General features: G+C 42.6%; 1 protein-coding gene across 3 annotated transcripts in view; it reads left to right on the top strand.

The window, feature by feature from the left end:
* The window catches only part of lrrk2 (leucine-rich repeat kinase 2), a 47,812-nt gene that overhangs the window by 12,891 nt on the left and 14,541 nt on the right, over positions 1-20,380 (top strand). For all 3 annotated transcript variants that reach the window (XM_037978351.1, XM_037978352.1, XM_017430227.3), the window contains exons 9-33: positions 2,226-2,389; positions 2,483-2,562; positions 2,642-2,748; positions 3,652-3,781; positions 4,846-4,970; positions 6,284-6,411; positions 8,487-8,631; positions 9,594-9,733; positions 9,890-10,024; positions 11,802-11,972; positions 12,083-12,344; positions 12,488-12,679; positions 13,295-13,413; positions 13,551-13,623; positions 13,855-14,051; positions 14,146-14,396; positions 14,546-14,694; positions 15,485-15,578; positions 15,699-15,885; positions 15,987-16,168; positions 16,436-16,659; positions 17,380-17,507; positions 19,245-19,463; positions 19,553-19,754; positions 20,131-20,219. In XM_037978351.1, coding sequence (XP_037834279.1) covers positions 2,226-2,389; positions 2,483-2,562; positions 2,642-2,748; positions 3,652-3,781; positions 4,846-4,970; positions 6,284-6,411; positions 8,487-8,631; positions 9,594-9,733; positions 9,890-10,024; positions 11,802-11,972; positions 12,083-12,344; positions 12,488-12,679; positions 13,295-13,413; positions 13,551-13,623; positions 13,855-14,051; positions 14,146-14,396; positions 14,546-14,694; positions 15,485-15,578; positions 15,699-15,885; positions 15,987-16,168; positions 16,436-16,659; positions 17,380-17,507; positions 19,245-19,463; positions 19,553-19,754; positions 20,131-20,219 — 3,893 coding nt within the window. The remainder of the gene's footprint in view (positions 1-2,225; positions 2,390-2,482; positions 2,563-2,641; positions 2,749-3,651; positions 3,782-4,845; positions 4,971-6,283; positions 6,412-8,486; positions 8,632-9,593; positions 9,734-9,889; positions 10,025-11,801; positions 11,973-12,082; positions 12,345-12,487; positions 12,680-13,294; positions 13,414-13,550; positions 13,624-13,854; positions 14,052-14,145; positions 14,397-14,545; positions 14,695-15,484; positions 15,579-15,698; positions 15,886-15,986; positions 16,169-16,435; positions 16,660-17,379; positions 17,508-19,244; positions 19,464-19,552; positions 19,755-20,130; positions 20,220-20,380) is intronic.

Below are 20,380 nucleotides of genomic sequence, written 5' to 3'. Positions count from 1 at the left end.
GGTCACTACCCAAAGCTCGTGACCATAGATGAGGGTAGGAACGTAGATCGACCGGTAAATCGAGAGCTTCGCTTTTTGACTCAGCTCTCTCTTCACCACGACAGACCGGTACAGCGCCTGCTTCACTGCAGACACTGCACCAATCCGCCTGTCGATCTCCCGCTCCATTTTTCCCCTCATTCATGAACAAGACCCCGAGATACTTAAATGTAATGTAATGAAATCGTTAAGGATAATAATCTAGTATCAGGTTGCCATGGTCTGACAGTTCAACACTGAATGAACAAATCTCTGTGAGATGGCGAGTTAGAGGGTATTTAGCTTGAAAGCTGTTTCAGAGTCTTTTTTTGTTGTTGTTTTAATGCACCTTTAGCGCCTCCCAGAGGGCAGCAGGTCAAACCAGTGAGATCCAGGGTGTCCTACAGGATGTCCTGCGTCCTCCTGATGGACCAGGAGGCCCCTTAGGGATAGGAGAGGCTCTGCAGACTCACGAACAGGGAAGCTGTCTGTTAAAGTTTTACGATCTTTGCACTGAGATAACTGAAGAAAACAGAAGGGGGGGGTGTTAGTACTTTGACCCTCATTAAAACACCCTTACTCTGACGTAAACAACAGTGTTGAGTAAGGACCGTGAAGACACATGGAGCCATTCTGCTCACGTGTTGTGGCTTAATGACATTCTTGTTCGGTGCTGATCTCATGACTAGTGCAGGGATTGTTCACGTCGTACATTAGGGCTGAACGTTTGGACAAATATACCGACCACTGGTGGATATATTTGGAGCAGAGTCTTATCAGGCAATAGTGTTTTTTGTAGGACAATGGTTCCCGCTTTATTTCAGCCAGTTTAGTAACTTTACCTACCAAGAGGTTTTGACCTGTAAATGACTGTACGATTCAAATGGGTAAAAACTGGCAAACTGAGAGATGACAGTTAGCATTATGTCAGCAGAAATGTTTATTTTAGAAAGAATCGCACAAATTGTGCCACTCTTGTTATTTAAAAATGACCTTTTACGTATTAGAACTACTCCTTTTATTGTCCACTTTTAAAACTCTTCTTAAAACACTTTTTTTTTCTTTGGCTTTTAACACGTTGAGACTTTTGCTCTTACCTCCGTCCCAGCATTTCATTGTTTATATTGTTGTTTTTCATCTTCTTCATGTTTTGAGTGTGTATTGGTTTTTATCTGTGCAGCACTTTGTCACAGCCTTTGTTGTTTAAAAGTGCTTTATAAATAAATTAGTAGTAGTAGTAGTAGTAGTAGGTTTATTGGCTCTAAATTTGAAACATGGACTCTCATTTTAAAATCAACCGACACAGCCCTGTGGATAAGATGTGCTTTTTTGGTCACCTAATTTACAAGACATTTGACAGACAAATATAATAAAACGGCCCCTAATTTTGTAAAAACTACACAAAGTGAAGCTGTGGAGTAAATTTTTCACAATCAACTATCAGCTGTTGAGCACTGACCCTGTAACAAATATTTTAATTTCAATTATATGACCTTAATCAGTAAAAGTTTCCCCCTGGAGATGCCACCTCTGTGATCTCGGGCTGTGCGGCACGACGCACCACAAATGGAGGATCTTGACGATTAACCTCCCGTTTTCTCAGTTGCTGCTTATTCCCAGTTATTCTTGCATTAAGGTTTTGTCCACGACACTGAAGCCATGGCCGGTCAGGACTCCTAACTGAACCTGACAATAATTGTGGAGACACTTTTCTTCAGCAGGTTCCAGCTTTCAAAAACATTGCACGCTGTGACAATAAGGACATCGACTCAGATGTTAACCATGTGCTCGTTCTCAGGGTTATAAATCTGCCCAGAGCGTTTAATATCAGCCCAGAGCTGACTTCCACAGTTCTATAAAGAACGAGGATTGCCCGTCCTGCCCCGCTCTTAAAGACACATGTGTGAATCGTCCACTGTTGGTGATAATGGCTGAAAAGTTTTAGTCTATTGCCCAAATCTATTGTACGTATCCTGATGGATGGAGATGCTGCTCACTTGTAACACAAATGAGGTTGGAAAAAGCTGCATAAATGTATTAAACATTTCTTTCTCGTTATTATACTCTTGTAACATGTAACACCCTCCTGTAGAAAACTTGGACTAAGACAGAAAAAAGTGCTTCAGTTTCGGTGTAACTCAGCCTGTAGGGTTAGTTTAGATATTTTGCCGCACCGCGTTTTACACCGCGTTGGTTCCTTCTGTCAGCTGCGACCATCGTGCAGAGCAAAGCGGCGGCTGCGCAGGGTTTGGAGGAAGGAGAGGAGGAAGAGGACAGGAGTAAGGAGGAGGTGGTGGAGGACCTGGGTCTGGGCTGGATGGAGGACTGCTGCACGGCGCTGGAGCTCCACGCTGCCGAGCCGGCTGTCCAGGTCAGTCCAGCAGCTTTCTGCCTCTTGAACCTGGACAAATGTCTGACAAGTAATCAGCCATGTTGAATCACTGAATCGTATCCTCTGCCTCAGGAAGCTGCGAGCTGGGCCATTTACAACCTGCTGCTGCACAGAGCACAAGTGAGCCATTCAGAGGAGGAGCATGATGGCAGGTAGAGGCAACAAGGTCTCCAAACAGCGTATGTACGAGTGTAACTGTTGAGTCGGTGAGACAGGTGCTTTGTCCTCCAGGACTCCTGTTCACAGACAGTTAATGGCTGCCATGCTGCTCCACTCCTCCTCACCGAGCGTCTTTGTAGCAGCTACCAGCGCCATCGGCACGCTCATCTCCAACAACAGTGAGTCTCCAGCAGCACAGGCTGCATGATCGTTTTCTGTTTTATTATACATACAATCTGTCAACTAGAACATTTTTTTAACAAACTTTGACAAGTACCAGTGCAGCTACTGCCTGAAATTCCAACAAACTAAAGTCCAATAATAATTTGGGACTACTTTTAGTAGTAATCTGATCTGATAAATATCTACCTTTTGATGTATAAACTGTAGAAGAAGCGTAAAGAGAACTAAGATCAAAACAAATGTTAAAGCTGCTGCCAGTGACTCATGGTCACTATGGTAACTACACACCTGTGTCTGTCACTCCCTCATAACACTCTAAAAATAAGACAGGCAGATAAAAACCATAACTCGTACTGACAAAATCCTAAACGGTAAGTAGCAGAAGCATCTAGCCATCAGTTTTTATGTATCTTCAGTGTTTTGCGTAGGAGATGTGACAAGTTAAAAAAAACTTTACTTCCAGCTTTGAAGTGAAAATTCTGATCTTGAGTGGAAGTCAGTGAGTTTGGATGTGTCCTTAGTGGCTTTGAGAGGAAACCATAAGTCCTGCAGCAGTGAGAGACACACTGTGGGAAAGAAGACAAAAATGTCTCTGTCTTGATGTATGAATTTTATTAGAAGTGCACAGATTGTGTAAATAAGAAGAGTGCAAAATGTTTAAAAAGTTAGTCAGTGTGCGACACAACACACAAGTCAAACATTTTGTTGTAAAATCTCAACAAATGATGAAACTTCAAACTATTATTGTGTAAAAACCTTAAATGCCTGTCTGCATGCTATCTGCTCCTTGATCGGATGAAAAGTAGAGCGAGTCAAAAATGATTCACCTCTCAGCTAACGCTTTCAAGACAGCACATTTTAAAACCCCGGGCATTCAAAGTGTCGTCTTTTGCTTGCAGGTAGAATGAGCTCCTTGTTGCTGTCCAGCGGCCTTCATGTGAACTTGGTGGAGATGATGAAGAAGCATTGCAGCTCAGCAGATGTTTCCGTCAGTGCCTGCAGACTGCTGAAGCTGCTCTTCCAGGGAAGGTTCGGACAAGCAGTTTATGACCTACCAGGAAAGCTTTATAGTCACCTAAACAATAAAGTCAGACAAAAAGTGTTAACCAGGCACAATTATAAGCATTGTTTCGCAAATAAAATAAATACAAATAATAAGAAAATTAGTACAAAAAGAGGACATGATCGTTTCATAGGTTTTATCCCAGAATGGTGATGACAACAGGGCATCAGAAATAATATTAGCAGCAAAACTATTCAGTCACTGCTTCGGGAAAGGAGACCACAGGAGGAGCTTAAGGATGACCCGGAGCAACGATGGAGCCAGGTCTTAGCCTGTACCATTTGTAAAACACTGAACCGATGAGAAACAACACAACTGGAGTTTCTAAAATGGCAGGAGAACCGTTTGATGACACGTTCACGTAGAAACTGAACTCAGAGAAGTGAAGCTCACTAACACCTACAGTAAAACACAGCGGAGGTGTTATCATGCAGTGGGCCTGCTTTGCTGGCTTGGTTCACGGCAGTGCCTTTTTAATGTTGTGAAAAAGAATAATGAAGTCAGGAGGTTAGCATTGCGTTTGAAGGCAGACTGTGTGACTGAAACTGAGACAGCAGCACACCAATTTCAAAGCACACACTCAGAAACTCGGGACTGTTTCAGACTGGCCATCAAATAAGCTCTGAACTCAGTCTTATTGTAAATGAAAAAGTTGAGAAGGTTTTATTTACTGTATTTAAAAAACAAACAAAAAAAAGGTCTGAAACAACAAGGAAAAAAAAGGTGCTGTTTTCCTCAAGAAATGTTCTGCAAACAGGAATTCATGAGGAGTGCCGTTAATTCTCCGTAGGGATTATTTAGTGAATTTTATTTAACTCTACCATATTACAGGCATTGTTTTAATGAAAAAAAATACTTTATTAACAATTCTATTTTATCAGATAAAACTGGTGTAATTGCCGAAGCTATTTGGGGTTTGTGTTATGTAGGCTGCCGGTAATTCTGCCCTGCTCTGAGTGACTGGTTTTTAAAATTTATATATATATATATATATATGCACACACATAAATATGTTTGCCTTCATCTGTAGGACTGCCACACTCGATGAGCTGAACATGGTCATGACTCAGATCCTCGGCACCATGAAGGTCCACAACTTTAAAGCGGAGGTTCAGCTGGAGGCGCTGCAGGCGGGCCTGATCTTCCTCTGTCCAGGTACGCTCAGGGGGGGAGCACCCCGATCCCACTTAGCTGGGAAATAATTTCTCTTCCTGTGGGGTCCATACACAGCTGAGGTGAACTAACCTAAAGACTTGAACTTGTTATTGCTGCGTATTAAAGGGAGACTTCCGACGTTTTGATGTGGGATTCTGTGGAAAAGTAATACAGTTAATATCTTCCCTGCTGTAGATATCTATCTGAATGACATCAATGTGGAGAAATAGTTTAAATATGACAGAACCAATGAGCTGATGGCTAGTCGAAATGCCTCCAAGACCAAAGTGCGTTGCTGCTGTAGTAAAGCAACTTCATATTCAAACTCATTATCATGATTCATTTAATTGCTTTTTGTAAACCTTTACTATATGAGGATTTTTCACATTACATGGTTATTTTAAATAGATAGATGGACTTTCAGGCATTTGTGGATCAGTGGTTAGAGCAGTCGTCCTCCAATGAGAGAGTTGGAGGTTTGATGCCACATGTTGACGTATTCCTGGGCAAGGCACTGAACCCCTCACTGCCTCAGATGCCTCATCAGTGTATGAATGTGATCTAAATCACTGATTATTTTCCATAGAATGATTTATTCAGGTTAGCTTTGTAGAGCTGTAGTAGTGTGTTTGAATCTGTGTGTGGATGGATAAATGAGGACACAGATTGTGTTGTAAAGCGCTTTGAGTAGCCAGGTTGGCTAGAAAGATGTTGTATAAGTACGGTCTATTTACCATTTACTTTTTATTTGTAATTTCGACTTTATGCTTTACAGTGCACATTATAATTTAATGCTGTTGAAATGGCTCTGAGAGAAAACATAACTAAACATTAAAGGAAAGGAATGAAGGAGTAATAAAGGAAATTGCAGCAATTCTTTTAAGTAACAGTATGAAGAGATAAGATGTTAATTGTTTATAACAGATGTTTGTCAGATCATTCTTAGCTCTTTTTCAGCAAGGTCAGTAATGTAAGATATTTGGCACTGTGATATGAGAAATGTCTTCTGTTTTAGTTCAATGCCAAGACAAAGAGAACCCTTAATTTGTTTGTTTCTTTATAAATAGCTTTTTTTATGTTTAACAAAGGAATGCGAAGCTGATTCAGTGCAGCAGATCTTTGTTTTTCTCGCTTTTAATTTCTGTGAAAATGAGGTTGAAGTGATTTCTTTGCTTCCAGACGTGTTTAGTGATCGACAACAGAGTGGTTTTGTCTTTGCACGTATTGTTTTTTTTTTTTTTAAATTTTTAATATTTTTGCTTGTCTCTTTGTCTTCACTATTTGTTTTTTTTTTAATGTGTGGGAATTTGCAGACAGGAGCGTGAGGGAGAACGGCGCTTCGGTCTCAGATCCCGACAGGGCCGACGTGGATCTGAAAGTCTTCAAAAACCAGTGCGTGGTGGAAGGGGCTCACATGCTCTACTTGGAGGTTCTCAACAGGGTACGAAGGAAAACAAACCATCTCTCCTTTTCCTCACCATTGGGCTGTTCTGCATCAGGACAAGAAGCGGGTCTAATTATAACTTTCCTAAAATGTAATATTTATTGGCATGAAGCAAAGAAAAGCAGGTATTTTATTTTCCCCCCACGATGTGGTCATTGGAACCTTTGTTTCTGAGGATGGATGGTAGATTCAGTCCTAAACAGGCTCATAAATTCAGTATTCCCCCCTTGGTATTCTTTGTTTTGTAGCTTGAAACTTTAATGGAATTTCAGTTGGATTGTGAGTAATGGACCTATATAAAATACTTCAGACTATTGAAGTTGAACAGAAAAAGAACTTGTTTTAAATAACTCCACAAATACAAAAACATGGGTGTGTGTATATGCATTTACACCATTTTGCTTTGAACCTCCAACCATTGAGAGAGAAGGTAAAGTAGTAGCTAAAGTAATCTAAATGAAATCATAATCAGATATGAAAATACAGAAGGAAAACATCAATCATGAACCTCAGTAAAATGATGAAACTAAGTCAAAATAGTAGCTAAAATAATCTAAATAAAATCATGATAAAGTTAAAGCTGAACTAAACAACAATCAGGAATCTAACAATATCTACAATATGAGCTAAGATAAACTAAACTAAACTAAATGTACAGGAAGGCTAAATAAGCTAAAACATGACAATGCTAAAACTAATGGTACCGAACTTTCTTAATAATACTCCCAGGCCTGATAGAACAGCCGACGTAAGAAGGAGGGCATTAATCAGAGAAACATCCAGGAGGCCCAAGATGACCCTGATGGAGCTGGGCAGCTCTTCTGCAGAGATGGGAACACTTGTCCACACGACCACTGTCAGCTGCACAGAGCTGGGTTTCAAGGGAGAGTGGGCGGGCAAAAAGATATTTGCCCAAAGTCGAATTGTGTCAGGTTGGCAGGAGAGAGCAGTGAACCCAATGTGCGGAGTCATCGTTGTTTCAAGGAGAATAAAATAATTTATTTTAAAATAAAAGAACAAAAACAAAAAGCTGACGAGGCAGCGAAACTAAACAATAACAAAAACCCAAGACGTAGCAAAAATGACAAAACAAGGCAGGACATGGGAGGAACCGGACAGCGCGTAAAAGCGACAACAGACCAGCAAGTAAGTGGAGGAGATGACCTGGTTTTAAAGACAGAGGGCAATTAGGAGAAGTGGGCACAGGTGAAGGATTACTAACAAGGAGCAGGTGGAGATGGGCGTGGCAGGCAAACAAGTGACTGACTGAGGAGAAGTGAATAATGACAGGAGTAAGAAAACACAAGGAGCAAGAACTGAACTAAGACCAGACTAAACATACAAATAACTAAATGACAAAATAAAATAAACAATAAACCCAAACTGAAACATGTAACAGAAACACAAAAAAACAAATCCTGACAAATTGAAGGCTTCCAAAGCATGTGGAATAAGGTGCTGTGGGCTAAAGAGGCTAAAACAGAACTTTTTGACCATCAGAAACAACACAATGTCTGATAGAAATCTCAGTCTGACCAGAGATGACAGAGCAGCATCCCTGCAGTGAAGCATGGTGGTGCCAGCATCATCAGCGGGGACTAGGAGTCTGGTCAGAGTTGATAGAAAGACGGAAGGAGCAAAGTACAGAGAAAATTCTTGAGGGGAAACCTGTTTGCATCTTTTAGAGATTTAAGGCTGGGCCTATTCAACTTCTTTAATCTGAACTCTGAACTATTTTGTGCGTGACCATTAGGTATAATCAAATGGAAAATCTGTTTAAATTCCAGGTGATAAGACAACGAAACAGGAAAAATATCAGGGAGGGAATACTTTTGCAACCCACTGTAAGGGTAATACAAAGAAAGAGTACATGTGAATCTAATTATTACCTATAATTTTTTAAAACTCTAACGCAACAGTTTTGTTGTATTTAAGAGTTCTAATCCAAAATTCGTATCTACATACTCTCTCATAACGACAGCTAACAACAGTAGAAACAACGAAAACGTAAAACTTTCTTGGAACCTATGAGGACCACCTGGCTTTGTTTAAATGTCTGTGTGTGTTTGTAGTTCATCAGCAGCCCCAGCATTCAGCAGTGTGGCCTGAAGGTGCTGTCCTCTCTGGCCGACTGCTCTGGTGCAGTGGACCTGTTGTGCCAGCAGGGGGCGATAGACACGGTGCTGCATACACTACAAATGTTCCCAACGGAGCGAGGTACGTGGCGGACATTATCAGGGAAAATGTAGCTCAACTTCACAAGAAGACTACACTTATGAATGATTTATAATTTATTTTATAATTGGTTTTGTAAAAACTTTGTAAAGTATGTTGGACAATAATATCCAGCTGATTAAGAAGACAGGGTAACCTTTGTAGAAAGTATGACTGAAATATATTACTATTAGATATTTCCTAATCCTCTATAAGGGTAGTTTACTGTAAAAAGGAAGCTGCTGATGTTTTTAGGTTTTAATCTGAGGATTGGGTGTAGTTTAGTTCTACTGAACGCCTTATATAATCAGGTCCTGTGACTACTTTCTAAATTAAAGATCTGTATTAATTTTTATCCTTCTAATGTAATCAGTTACATTTAACCTCCTAGGACCCTGCATCCACATATGTGGACATCATTTTTCTCATAGACTGTATTATAAAAGATAAAAAATTAATTCTTTGTTTTTACACTTATCAGGTTCCAATCAGCCCAAATAACCAAGCAAAGTTTAAAATGCATACCATGCTAGAGTTCAGGTCTTAGGAGGTTAAGGATCCACCTGCAAGTGATTCTAGCATTGCTATGAACACCTCAGTGATGAGATTCTTGTCGTTCAGTTCTTTATAACCTTGTTATTATATTTAAGAAAAAACACTTATCGGTGAAATGTTACGCCGTCCGGGCATTTCCCGCAACAATTTGTGCCAGAAAATGCACAAATCAAGGAATTACAGTACTGCTGAACAGAGAGGTTGAAATGAATTACTTCCTTAAGACGGCTGTGTTTTTGGCACATCAAAAGTCACGTGATCGCACAAATTGTCTTGCACGCTGTCGTGAGGCAGAGGCGACAAGAGCATACACGATTGCAATTAGTGCCCACCACAGGATGCAACAGATTGTGACGTTAGAAAACCAATTTTTTTCCCCACACTTGAATTTTTCAATCTTTTTCCCTCAGAGATACACTACTGGGGTCTGACCCTGCTCAGCTGCCTTGTGTCTAAGAGGAAACTCTCGAGGATGATCGTTCCCGTCCTGGCCTCTGTCATCGCCGCCTCCCTCCATCAGTACAGAGAGGAGCCTGAGATGCTGCTGAAGGTGGCCGGAGGGGTTTGTTGGGAATATAAATCTGATGGAGCAATGTGTGTGTGTGTGATCGAAGAAGAAACCACTTTGCAGCAACTTTGCAGATTGAATAAAACCGACTGGAGCTCTTCGGCTTGTGTGTCCGATGACAGTTTTGTGGCGTCGTAGTGTTTTCAGGTGGCCCTGAGGATGCTGGATGCCTGCTCCGTGGCTGTGGCCGAGCTGCAGAGAGAAGACTTCGACAGGCAGATCTTCCAGCAGCTCAGAGAGGAGAGCGGCCCGAACAGCCTGAGCGCGAGCCCCGTGAGTTCAACCCCCCCCCCTCCGGCAAACAGAAATGGGCTGCGTGTGTGGACGTTCGAATTTAACCTTGATCTTTTTTTACATGATAAATACCTTCAAAACAGATACAGTTTTAATAATTGGTGCCTAATATTCCCGCAGCTCCTTCTGTTTGAGTTCAGTCATTATTTGGATAAACATAACCTTTTTAAGAATCTGCAACCTTTACATTTAAAAGAACCATTTTTATCAACTTTTTTACTAAATAAAGTTTGTATAGAGACAAAAAAATCCACTGGACCTGTAAAAATACACTCAGTTAATTTCCATTTATATGCTACATTTGAAACAGCTACAGTTTACAATAAGTCACCTCCATGAAAGGCAGGCGATCACGTAATTGTCTCTGTGCGTGTTTGTGTTTCTGTCTGTTAGCAAAATATCTCATGATCCACTGGATGGATTTTAATGAAGCGTTCAGAAAGTAACCGCTGGATGTACGTCTATCACCGATTAGCTTTTGGAATCAACCCTGTTCAAGATGGCTGCCACATCGACTCGACCTTGGCATATACGACAACAGCCACAATTCAGTCAGTTTTACAGATGCTGAGCTAAAGTTCGGTGTGGTAGTAGCTGAGAGTCATTCACAACACGTGCTTCGAGCACAAGATCTGTGTTTAAAACGTGGGTTCGGAAGGTGGCAGGTGATAAATATTGTTTCAAGGATTGTTTCTTTTTAATTTTTTATTGTAAAGACAAGAAAACTTTCCTAGTTGGAATTATGTAAACGTATTTGAGTCTTTCTTCATATTTGTAAAAAAATGATATAAAAAGTAAATAAATGTCCCACTAAAACACCAAAGTACAAAGCTGCAGTTTAAAGTTGTACACAAAGAACATACAAAAATTGATTATTTTGTTGCTGTTTTAATTATGACTTCATTTTGTTTTTTCAAATACAACACCACAACCTTGACTTGCCAGAAGTACACAGTACAGGGCTTTTATTAGAAGCAGGCCTTTACTCCCCCCTTACTAAAAGAAACCTGTTGTTTGTCACCGCAGCACCACGTCGATGCATTCAGATCTGGAGGTTTACACACAGTATGCCTCAAACATGTTGGGGACAATGTGAATTTTCAGGCGGATTCAGAGAATGGCTGCAATGAACATCACAAGAAAAGTTTAACAAATTATTAGCGGGAATTTCATTCATTGGCTTTAACTTGAATTTAAAGACACTGTAATCAAAGCAGGAGTCATATTCAGCTGATTTTGCAAAAAGAAAATGGACATGGAAATGCTAAAGTAGAAAATAAATAAATAAAATTAAAATATAAACAAGACTCTGGTTTATGATTATATTTTTGGTCAAAGTTACAAACGGAGCCACTGCAGTTAATCTATAACAGAGGTAGGCAACCCTGGTCCTCGAGGGCCACCGTCCTGCATTTTTTCTTTCCTTGTTTCTCTGCTCCAACACACCTGATTCAGTGGTTAAATGATCTCTTCATGTTCTGCAGAAGCCTGTTAATCACCCATTGGTTCAAATCAGGGGTGTTGTAGCAGAGAAACAAGTAAAACATGCAGGATGGTGGCCCTCGAGGACAAGGACTGCCCCTGACCTATAAGATCTGAGGCCCTAGTTTCAACCCTGCTATCAGAGTTTTGTAAAAAAAAAAAACACCCACCAGCAGCACTGTAAACACATTATTATTTGTGGATCTGCTGTTTTCTCTTTGTGAAGCTGTGGTAAGACACCTGTAACGCCTCTCTCTGTCCGTTTCCCCATCAGCTGTGGAGGGCGGCGTGCCGGGCTCTGTCTAAGATGTGTTGTGACTCAGAGGTTCACTTTAACATGCTGGAGAAAGCCTGCGTGGACGGAGATGCCGCGATGGCCGAGTGCCTGATTGAGCTGGGCGCCGACGTCAACAGGAAGACAAAACATGAGTCCCTCATTTACCAGGTCAGAGGTGTCCGGAACGCCTGCGCGGTCGTGCTTCAGCTTCGGTCGGAAGCTCGTAGTTTCCGATGAAGCCGTACTGCCATCCAGCTTCTGTACTTGGGTTTTTCCAGGTGTGCGACAGAGGAGGACCCTTGGAGCTGGTGGAGCTCCTGCTGAGCCGAGGCGTTCACGAGCAGCACCTCCGGCGGGCCCTGGCTGTGACCGTGAAGAGGGGCGACGGGCCCGCGGTGGTCCTGCTGCTCGGCCGGCTGGGCTTGGACCTGAACAACAGCGCGCTCTGCCTGGGGGGCTTTAGGCTGGGCCGGCTGGATGCCTCCTGGCTGAGCCCCCTGCTGGCTGAACAAAGCAGGACACTCAGCCTAACTTACAACAGTGAGTTTGTTTTACTGCCTTTGACTCAGATGAGGATTGTTTCTCAGGTGTTTTCCACCCGTTGAAACAAACATCTAAGATCCTAATTGACAATGAACCAAGCTGCGGCTCCAAGTTGAACATCCTCGTTTTCCGTTTTCAAGGTAAAGGGATCAGTTTGGCGAAGCACATTCAGGCTCTCCGGAGGTCAAAGACCCTAAGTGGTTTCTCCAGACGGATGTCCGACCAGTGCCTGACCTCTGGCTACATTTCTGACGAGAGCGATGACTCCAGCTTTGGTGCTCTATCTGCAGATGACAGCCTGTTTATCAACGACGACATGGAGGAGAGTGATGGTAAAGTTACGGCTGTATCAAGCCCTCGCCATATCGTACATAAACTATAGTTTATAGTTGCAGCACGCTCACAGATTGAGTTACACTACAGCCGCTGAAACATTCGCTTGAATGAGTTAAAGCCATTTCCGGCTACCCATAGCAAAAACTACTGATGTGGATGGGTGGAGCCTAGGATCTATATGAGTTAACACTTCTCTTGTTCTGGGCTTCTCTCTGCTTCATCCTTAGGATGCTGTGGACAAAAGTCCCAGCGCCAGTCTTGTATTAATTCTCTGCCTTGTTAGAATAAATAGTTAAACTTGAGTTCTTTGGTAACATCATCCTTTAAAGGGGTAAATTGTGTGAGTTCTCCCTCCACTGGGGTAAAAGGACCGGAAATGAGCCGAGGGTGGTGCGTTGGCGAAAAAAAAAAGAAACTTTTTATTTTTTCCTCGTTTTACATAAATGGTTTCCTTCAACCCCCCTGTCAAGCCATTTGCCTTCTCTGTCTCTGCTATATATGTGAAACAAAAAAAACAAAACATGTATATTCAGCAAGAATATTGTTTCAGTATAAGTGCAGCCTATGGGTTGGGTTTTGACTCTTTTGTTTTTGGGCTTCACCTTGTACAGGAAGCGATTCATTTTCAGGCACTCTCTCTCCAAAGTTCTGCAACAACTCGGCAGAGGATCATCTGAGGGGGGACTCACTCAGAAGTAAACGGGGACATCAGAGGCACACCAGCACAGAGGTGTTACTTACTTATCATCATTCACTCCTTAGTTTTTGTTTTGACAGTAAGATTTGACTGGTATTAATACTTTTGGCTTTGGGTTGTGACTGTTAACTCATTATTTTCCTCTGTTCTTTGCCTCCTATTGCATTCAGAGTGGTCCAGCTGAGAATGAAGCCAGCGAGCTCGTCTACAGAAGATATGGAAGAAGCGCCTCCACTCCTAAAGGTAACTCCACCCAGTTCTGGACAGCTACACTTTATTTTTCCAACTTCAGATACAAATGATTAATCTTCAGCTTTTGAATATATATATATATATATATATATATATATATATATATATAAAGCATCTCTTTGAAATTTGAAGGTTTTTGCCTTTTTTTTTTGTTTAAAGCTGCTACGTTGGTGGTTAAACTGAGCATTAACTAATAGTCGTGTTCTGGTATGGGCTCCTCAGCGTTGGGTTTTAGTGAGAACTCTGCCAGTCTGCTTAAAGAGAGGGAACGGATCCGCCTGCTGGACCTGTCGGGGAACGAGTTGGACTCTCTGTCCTGTTTACTGGACGATGCTTTCGTCCAGCAGCAGCTGTGGCACCTCCTCCGCCTGGACCTGAGCCACAACAGTCTGCTGGAGTTTCCCTCTGCTGTTTGCCAGGTAACACAGACCTGAACAAAGGCGCCACGAGGTTCAAATAATAAAAAAAGAAGTTCTGACGCTTCTTTTTTTTTTGTTGTTGTTGTTTTGGCAGAGTTTAAAAAGTCTGGCTCGGCTGGACCTGCAGGACAACCAGCTTCAGTCGCTGTCCAAGGAGCTGCTGTCTCTGCCCCTTCTGAGCTCGTTGAACGTCTCTCATAACCGCCTCGGTCCCGCATTGACCTTCGACCTCACTATCACCTGCACGTCACTGAAGCAGCTCAACCTTTCATGCAACAAAATCACCACATTCCCCCACGAGCTGGGCCGGAGCGTGGAGCAGCTGGAGGAGCTGATTATGGATGGGTAGGTCGAAGTTTGACATCAGAGTTTCAGATTGTAGCTTCTGAACTGAACAACATTCACTGGAAATCCTTTTAGCTAAAACACTAAATGATTTTTCTTGTTTTTCACGTATTAGTAAATAAAGAATTGTTATTGTTCTTTTTCTATAGTAACTGCATGACTGAGCTGTCCACACCTGTGCGTCTGCCTGAGCTCAAGCTGCTGGACGTGAGCAAAAACGACATGGAGAATATCTCTCCCGACTTCCTGACCGGCTTCCCCAAACTGGAAACTTTAAACGCCTCCATGAACAAAATCTGTGAGTACAATCAAAAGCTTGTGATCGGCTTTATTGCCTCAACAGGAAGGCAGCCCTGGACTCGATGATGGAGTGGAACCCAGAAGAGCGAGAAGTGAAGGGTTTGTTGGAAAAGAGCCTGAAGGCTGGAATGTTGGCTGACACTCGTGATGATCGCGGCTTTCTGGTTAGGTTCGGTGATCTGAGCAGTTTCCTGCACTTTCATGGTTCAGAACCATGCAGAGATAACGTGACATGAGAAAAGAAGCTGAACGTGCATTTCTCCAGATGTTTAGTGACTACGTGCACTTCAGCACTGACGGCATCATCACAGCTAAAAGTTGACCAGTTTGAGGTTTTCTATGACCACTGCTGATCTTTAGAAATTACAGCAGCTGATAGCCAATATACAACAGAGATTAATTTGTTTTGGCCATTCTGTATTTTGCATTTAGAAGAACTTGGAAACCAAAAAAAAAAAAACACCTTGAAAGTCATTTGTGATTGCTGCTACCTACTGACCATAATTCTTTCTAGGATAGGTAAATGTAATATCTGCAATAATAAGAATCTGTCTTCATTTATAATCTGAAAGGGAAAAAAAGCCCTGACCCCAAAGGAAACGGATAAAAGAAATTGTGCCAACGTTCCAAACTTGATACAAAATCTGTAGCCATGCATTCATGAAAGAAATACGTCCAAAGCACATAAGAGTCAGTCTGTTACTGCTGTAAAGAAGCTGTATCTTTACGTGGAGAGAGTTCCTATGAGTTGATAAATTGAGCTGAAAGCATTTTCTTGTTTCCTTCAGGTTTCCTTTCCAAGCTGCCGGCCAAGATCACGACACTAAAACTAGCTAACAACAGCTTCACCCACATTCCCAAGGACATTCTTGATCTCGCAAAGTACGTCCCTTAGAATTGAAGGTTTCTTGTTTTTTTAATATGCTCTTTTTTTGTTTTATTTTTCTTGGCAGCTGATTGGTTTCTGCATTTGACGAGTGTTTCTTCTTTCCATCTGTCCAGCTTACGATCAGTGGACATGAGGACCAACAACGTCGCTGTCCTGCCCGGCCCGAGGTTCTGGAGGTCCAGTAACATTAGGGAGCTGATGTTCAGTCAGAACTCCATCAAAGCCCTGGATCTTAGTGAACCAATCGATAGATGGGCGAGGCTGGAGAAACTCCACCTGAGTGTCAACAAGCTAACTGAGGTAAAGCAGAAGGCTGTAATGTAATGTAAAGAACAGATTACAGAAGTGGACCAACCTTTTTTTGTTGTTGTCGTTGTTGTTGCTGCATCGTATGGGTCCAGATCCCCCCACAGATCGGCTTGTTGGAAGGCCTGACCTCCTTGGATGTGAGTCATAACTCCAGCCTGCGATCCTTCCCAGATGAAATGGGAAAACTGAGCAGATTGTGGGACCTGCCGCTGGACGGCCTTCGGCTGGAGCTGGACCTCAAACTCATCGGTCACAAGACTAAAGACATAATAAGGTCGGAGGCTTTTGAATCTGCTGTACGTCATTGAAAACTGCATTAGATACAATAAGTTTATTGTCATATATACAGTGATAACACATGTTAAAACCATGTAAGGAAGTTCCTATTTTGCTTGCTCCGACAATTGACAAACCAACACCCTACAAATGTAAAACGTTTCAGTAAAAAAGTGATACAAAGTCAACAAAAGAAATGTAAACAAATGTTTACATGATTGCTGCTACTAATTACTCATCTGCAGTATCTTGTCTGATCTCTCAGGTTCCTGCAGCAGCGGCTGAAAAAAGCGGTGCCGTACTGTCGCATGAAGCTCATCGTGCTGGGCAACGCCGGCAGCGGGAAGACCACCCTGATCAGGCAGCTGATGAAGCTGAAGCGCTCGCAGTTGAACGCAAAGGAGGCTGCTGTGGGTGTTCACGTCTGCGACTGGCCCATCAAGGAGAGGGACGGGAAGAAGATGGTGCTGAACGTCTGGGACTTTTCAGGTCGGCCTGCATGTGGAAATTGACAAGTAGAGAAAAAAAAAAAGTGTGGAAATCTTGTGCTGTAAAGCAGCGGTCCCCAGCCTTTTTAGCTCCACGGACCGGTTCCTTATCAGACAGTATTTTGACGGACCGGCCTTTAAAGGTATTGCGGATAAATACAACAAAATAAAATGATACGACTGGCATGAAAACGGGGGTATTTGTAAAAACATGATAAACGTAAATCCAACGTGTCCTCGCAGCTATGTTAGTTGCATCCTGGTATTGCGTTATCAACATGAATAACACCCTCTCCTCCCCCTGATGTTCTCTGTGTTTAAACATGCCCTTTAAAATAAGAGACACCACAAATATAAAGTGCACAAAGAATACAACTCACCATAACACTGAATCAGTGGGAGCCCTGTGCCTGTTTCTCAGTAACCAGACGGTCCCATCTAGGGCTTCCAGAGATGTTTGTTTTTTTTACATATTTTGCTGCTTGTGGGTTTTTTTTTAGCAGTAACGTATCACATGACCTAGATAAGCTCTTTGACACGCATCAAGAGTGAGTCATAGACGGATGTAGTGGGGAGAATCCGGTCAGTCAGCGGTTCGGTACCAAATGACTGAAGTTGGGGACTTCTGCTGTAAAGGATTAACGCGTCACCTGCTGGTTTGTCAGTTTTGAAGGATGTAGTTGAGTGACTTAGCTCCCCTCGATGCCTCTTTACTCCGCAGGTGGAGAGGAGTTCAGCGGCTCTCATGCTCAATTCCTGACATCCAGAGCTCTCTACCTGGTGGTGTACAATATCAGCAAAGGAGCCAGTCAGGTGGACGCCCTCAAACCGTGGCTCTTCAACATCAAGGTGAGCCGTAAACCACAGCTTCCATTCCTTCAGTGGCTTCAGTATTCAGACCCTCCTTCAATTATTGCAGCCAGAAATTACAATCATTTAATAACAAAAAAAATGTTCTCAAAAATCTACACTCACTGTTCCATAATGGCAAAGTGAAAACAGAACTTTATAGAAGTTTGTAAATTTATTAAAATTGTAATAAATTAAATTTAGCTCAAGTGCCTCCTATTTCTGTTGATCCTTCTGAGGTGTTGCCACACTTTGACTTTAGTTCATTTGTTTCAAATTCAGTTTATTGGACCTGATTTGAAAAGGCTTGCAGCTCTCTTTGGAAGGCCTCCTTGCAGACAAACAGAGCAAATAACCAAACAAACCATGAGGTCAAAGGAACTGCCCGCAGAGCTCAGACACAGGATTAATGCGAGACCCAGATCTGTGGGAGGCTACAGGAAAAAAAAAAATCTTCTGCACTTAAGGTTCTCGAGAACACACATCCATAATTTTTCAAGAAGAAGAAGTTTGATGCAATTAAGACTCTTCCATGAGCTGGTGGCCTGGCTGCACTGAACACCTGAGAGAGAAGAGCCTCAGTGAGAGAGGTGACCAAGCACCTGACGGTCACTCTGACTCAGCTTCAGAAATCCTGTGTGAAGACGGGACTAAGGTCCAGAAGGTCAGCAATAACTGCAGTCCATCACTGATCTGGGCTTTAATAGAAGCCTCTCCTCTGTGTGAAACATGAGAGAATCATCTTAAAGGACTCAGACTGTGAAGACCAAGGTTCTCTGCTCTGATGAAATCAAAATCAAACTGTTTTGGTTTGGTTTAAAACCTGCTCCACAGAGCTCAGGACCTCAGACCGAAGGTTCACTTTCCAACATAGCAATGACCCAAAGCACACAGAAAAGAACACAGGAGTGGTTTATGGTAAACTTGTATAGCCCTTTATCTAGTCCAAGGACCCCAAAGTGTTTCACGCCACATTCAGTCATCCACACATTCACACACTGATGGTGGTGAGCTACATTGTAGCCACAGCTGCCCTGGGGCGGGCTGACAGAAGTGAGGCTGCCATCACACCGGCGCCACCGAACCCTCTGACCACCACCAGCAGGCGAGGCAGGTGAAGTGTCTTTCCCAAGGACACAATGGCTGAGACAACTTAGGGACAACTCTGTGAATGTCTGAGACCACTCAGGGTTCTGACTTGAACCCTTTCAGACCCCTCTGGAGAGACCTGAGAATGGCCTCACCAGCAGTCCACATTCAACCGGACTGAGCTTGAGAGGATTTGCAAAAAAGAAGGTCAGAAAATCCCCCAAATCCAGGTGTTCAAAGCTTGTTGCATCAAACCAAAAGGACTCGAAGCTGAAACTGAAACTGCTGCCAAAGGTGCTTCAACGCAGTACAAAGTAAAGGCTCTGAATACATATGGAAATGTGACATTTCTGGATATTTTAAAATAAATTTACAGTTTTATGAAGTTCTGTTCACCGTTTGTAAATCTGGGTTGCCGAGGCTAGATTATAGGAAAAAAAAATGTGTGGATTTGATTGTGGCGTCAGTCTGCAACATAACAAAATTAGAAAAAGTGAAGTGGGGTCTGAATGCTTTCTGAAGTGAAGCTGACTCTACATAAACTCATGTTAAGTGTCAATAAGAATGTCTCTGAGGTGCATCATCCTGATGTGAATCCTGTTGTTTTCTGTTATATTTGGTGAAAGAATCCTTGCACTTTTACTTCAGGCAGTAGCTCCCCTGTCCCCAGTCATCCTGGTAGGAACTCACACGGATGTGAGCGAGGAGCTGCACCTCCAGGCCTGTCTGAGCAAGATTCGGGAGGAACTCCTGAACCACCAGGGCTTCCCGATCATCAAAGACCATCACATGGCCTCTTTCTGCGACGACTCGGACTCCATCGTCAAGCTCCGCAAAGCCATCGTCAGGGAGGTCACCGGCTTCAAGGTAAAAAGGAAGGCACACCGGAAAAGCGGGCCTTTCATGTCGCCGTCTTTACTCCGCCTCTGAACTCATCTGACCCCCACCTCTCGCAGATCCAAGGACGGCAGGTTATCCGTCAGCTGGTGCCAGACAGCTATGTGGAGCTGGAGCGTAGGGTTCTCCAAGAGAGGACCAAGGTCCCCCCGGAGTTCCCCGTCCTCAGGCGCGGCGATGTCCTGCAGCTCATCCAGGAGAGTCAGCTGCAGCTGGAGGAAACTGAGCTGCCTCACGCCATCCATTTCCTCAGGGAAGTCGGTCAGTTAGGAGCAAGGCGGGGTTTAACTTGGTGGCACTCGGTTCTAACGAATAATGTCAAATGTTTGTTGAAATGTTGGAGTGTTTTTGTTAGGACGAAACGCATCTTATTGTAGAAAAACTAACTCTTTTAAATGAATGCTTTTGAAAAAGGTTGGTGTAGTTTTGAGCCCTTCCTCATCGCTGTCGGGACTTGTTCATTGCATCATAAATGATTAGCAATTTAGTTTTCTTTCAGGTGATATATCATAAACTCAAAACTTGATATAATGGTTGGAGGACAAGTATTTATTTTGCTTATTCGTCAGGAATTTGTCTTTTATTTAGGTCATTTGAGACCTTGGATGAACATTTGGACATATTTTTGTTGTTTTAGGGATTCTGTTGCACTTTGATGATCCTGCACTCCAGCTTCAAGATCTCTACTTTATTGACCCACAGTGGCTGTGCAATGTTCTCTTTCAAGTAAGTTTTTTTATAAAGACATGTTTTTGTCTCTTTTTAAGTTATCAAAAGCTTGCTTCGTTAACATCAAGCCTCTCCAGCTGCACTCTGCTTGAACAAACTAAAAAAAAAACATTCCATATTTGTCCAGAGTTGGCTTTGGCGTTCCCCAAGGCTCAGTC

Source organism: Kryptolebias marmoratus, linkage group LG11 (genome assembly GCF_001649575.2).
Source record: "Kryptolebias marmoratus isolate JLee-2015 linkage group LG11, ASM164957v2, whole genome shotgun sequence".
NCBI lineage: Eukaryota > Metazoa > Chordata > Actinopteri > Cyprinodontiformes > Rivulidae > Kryptolebias > Kryptolebias marmoratus.
Note: the sequence above shows the minus strand (reverse complement) of the source record. Positions and strands in the feature narration are given on the sequence as shown.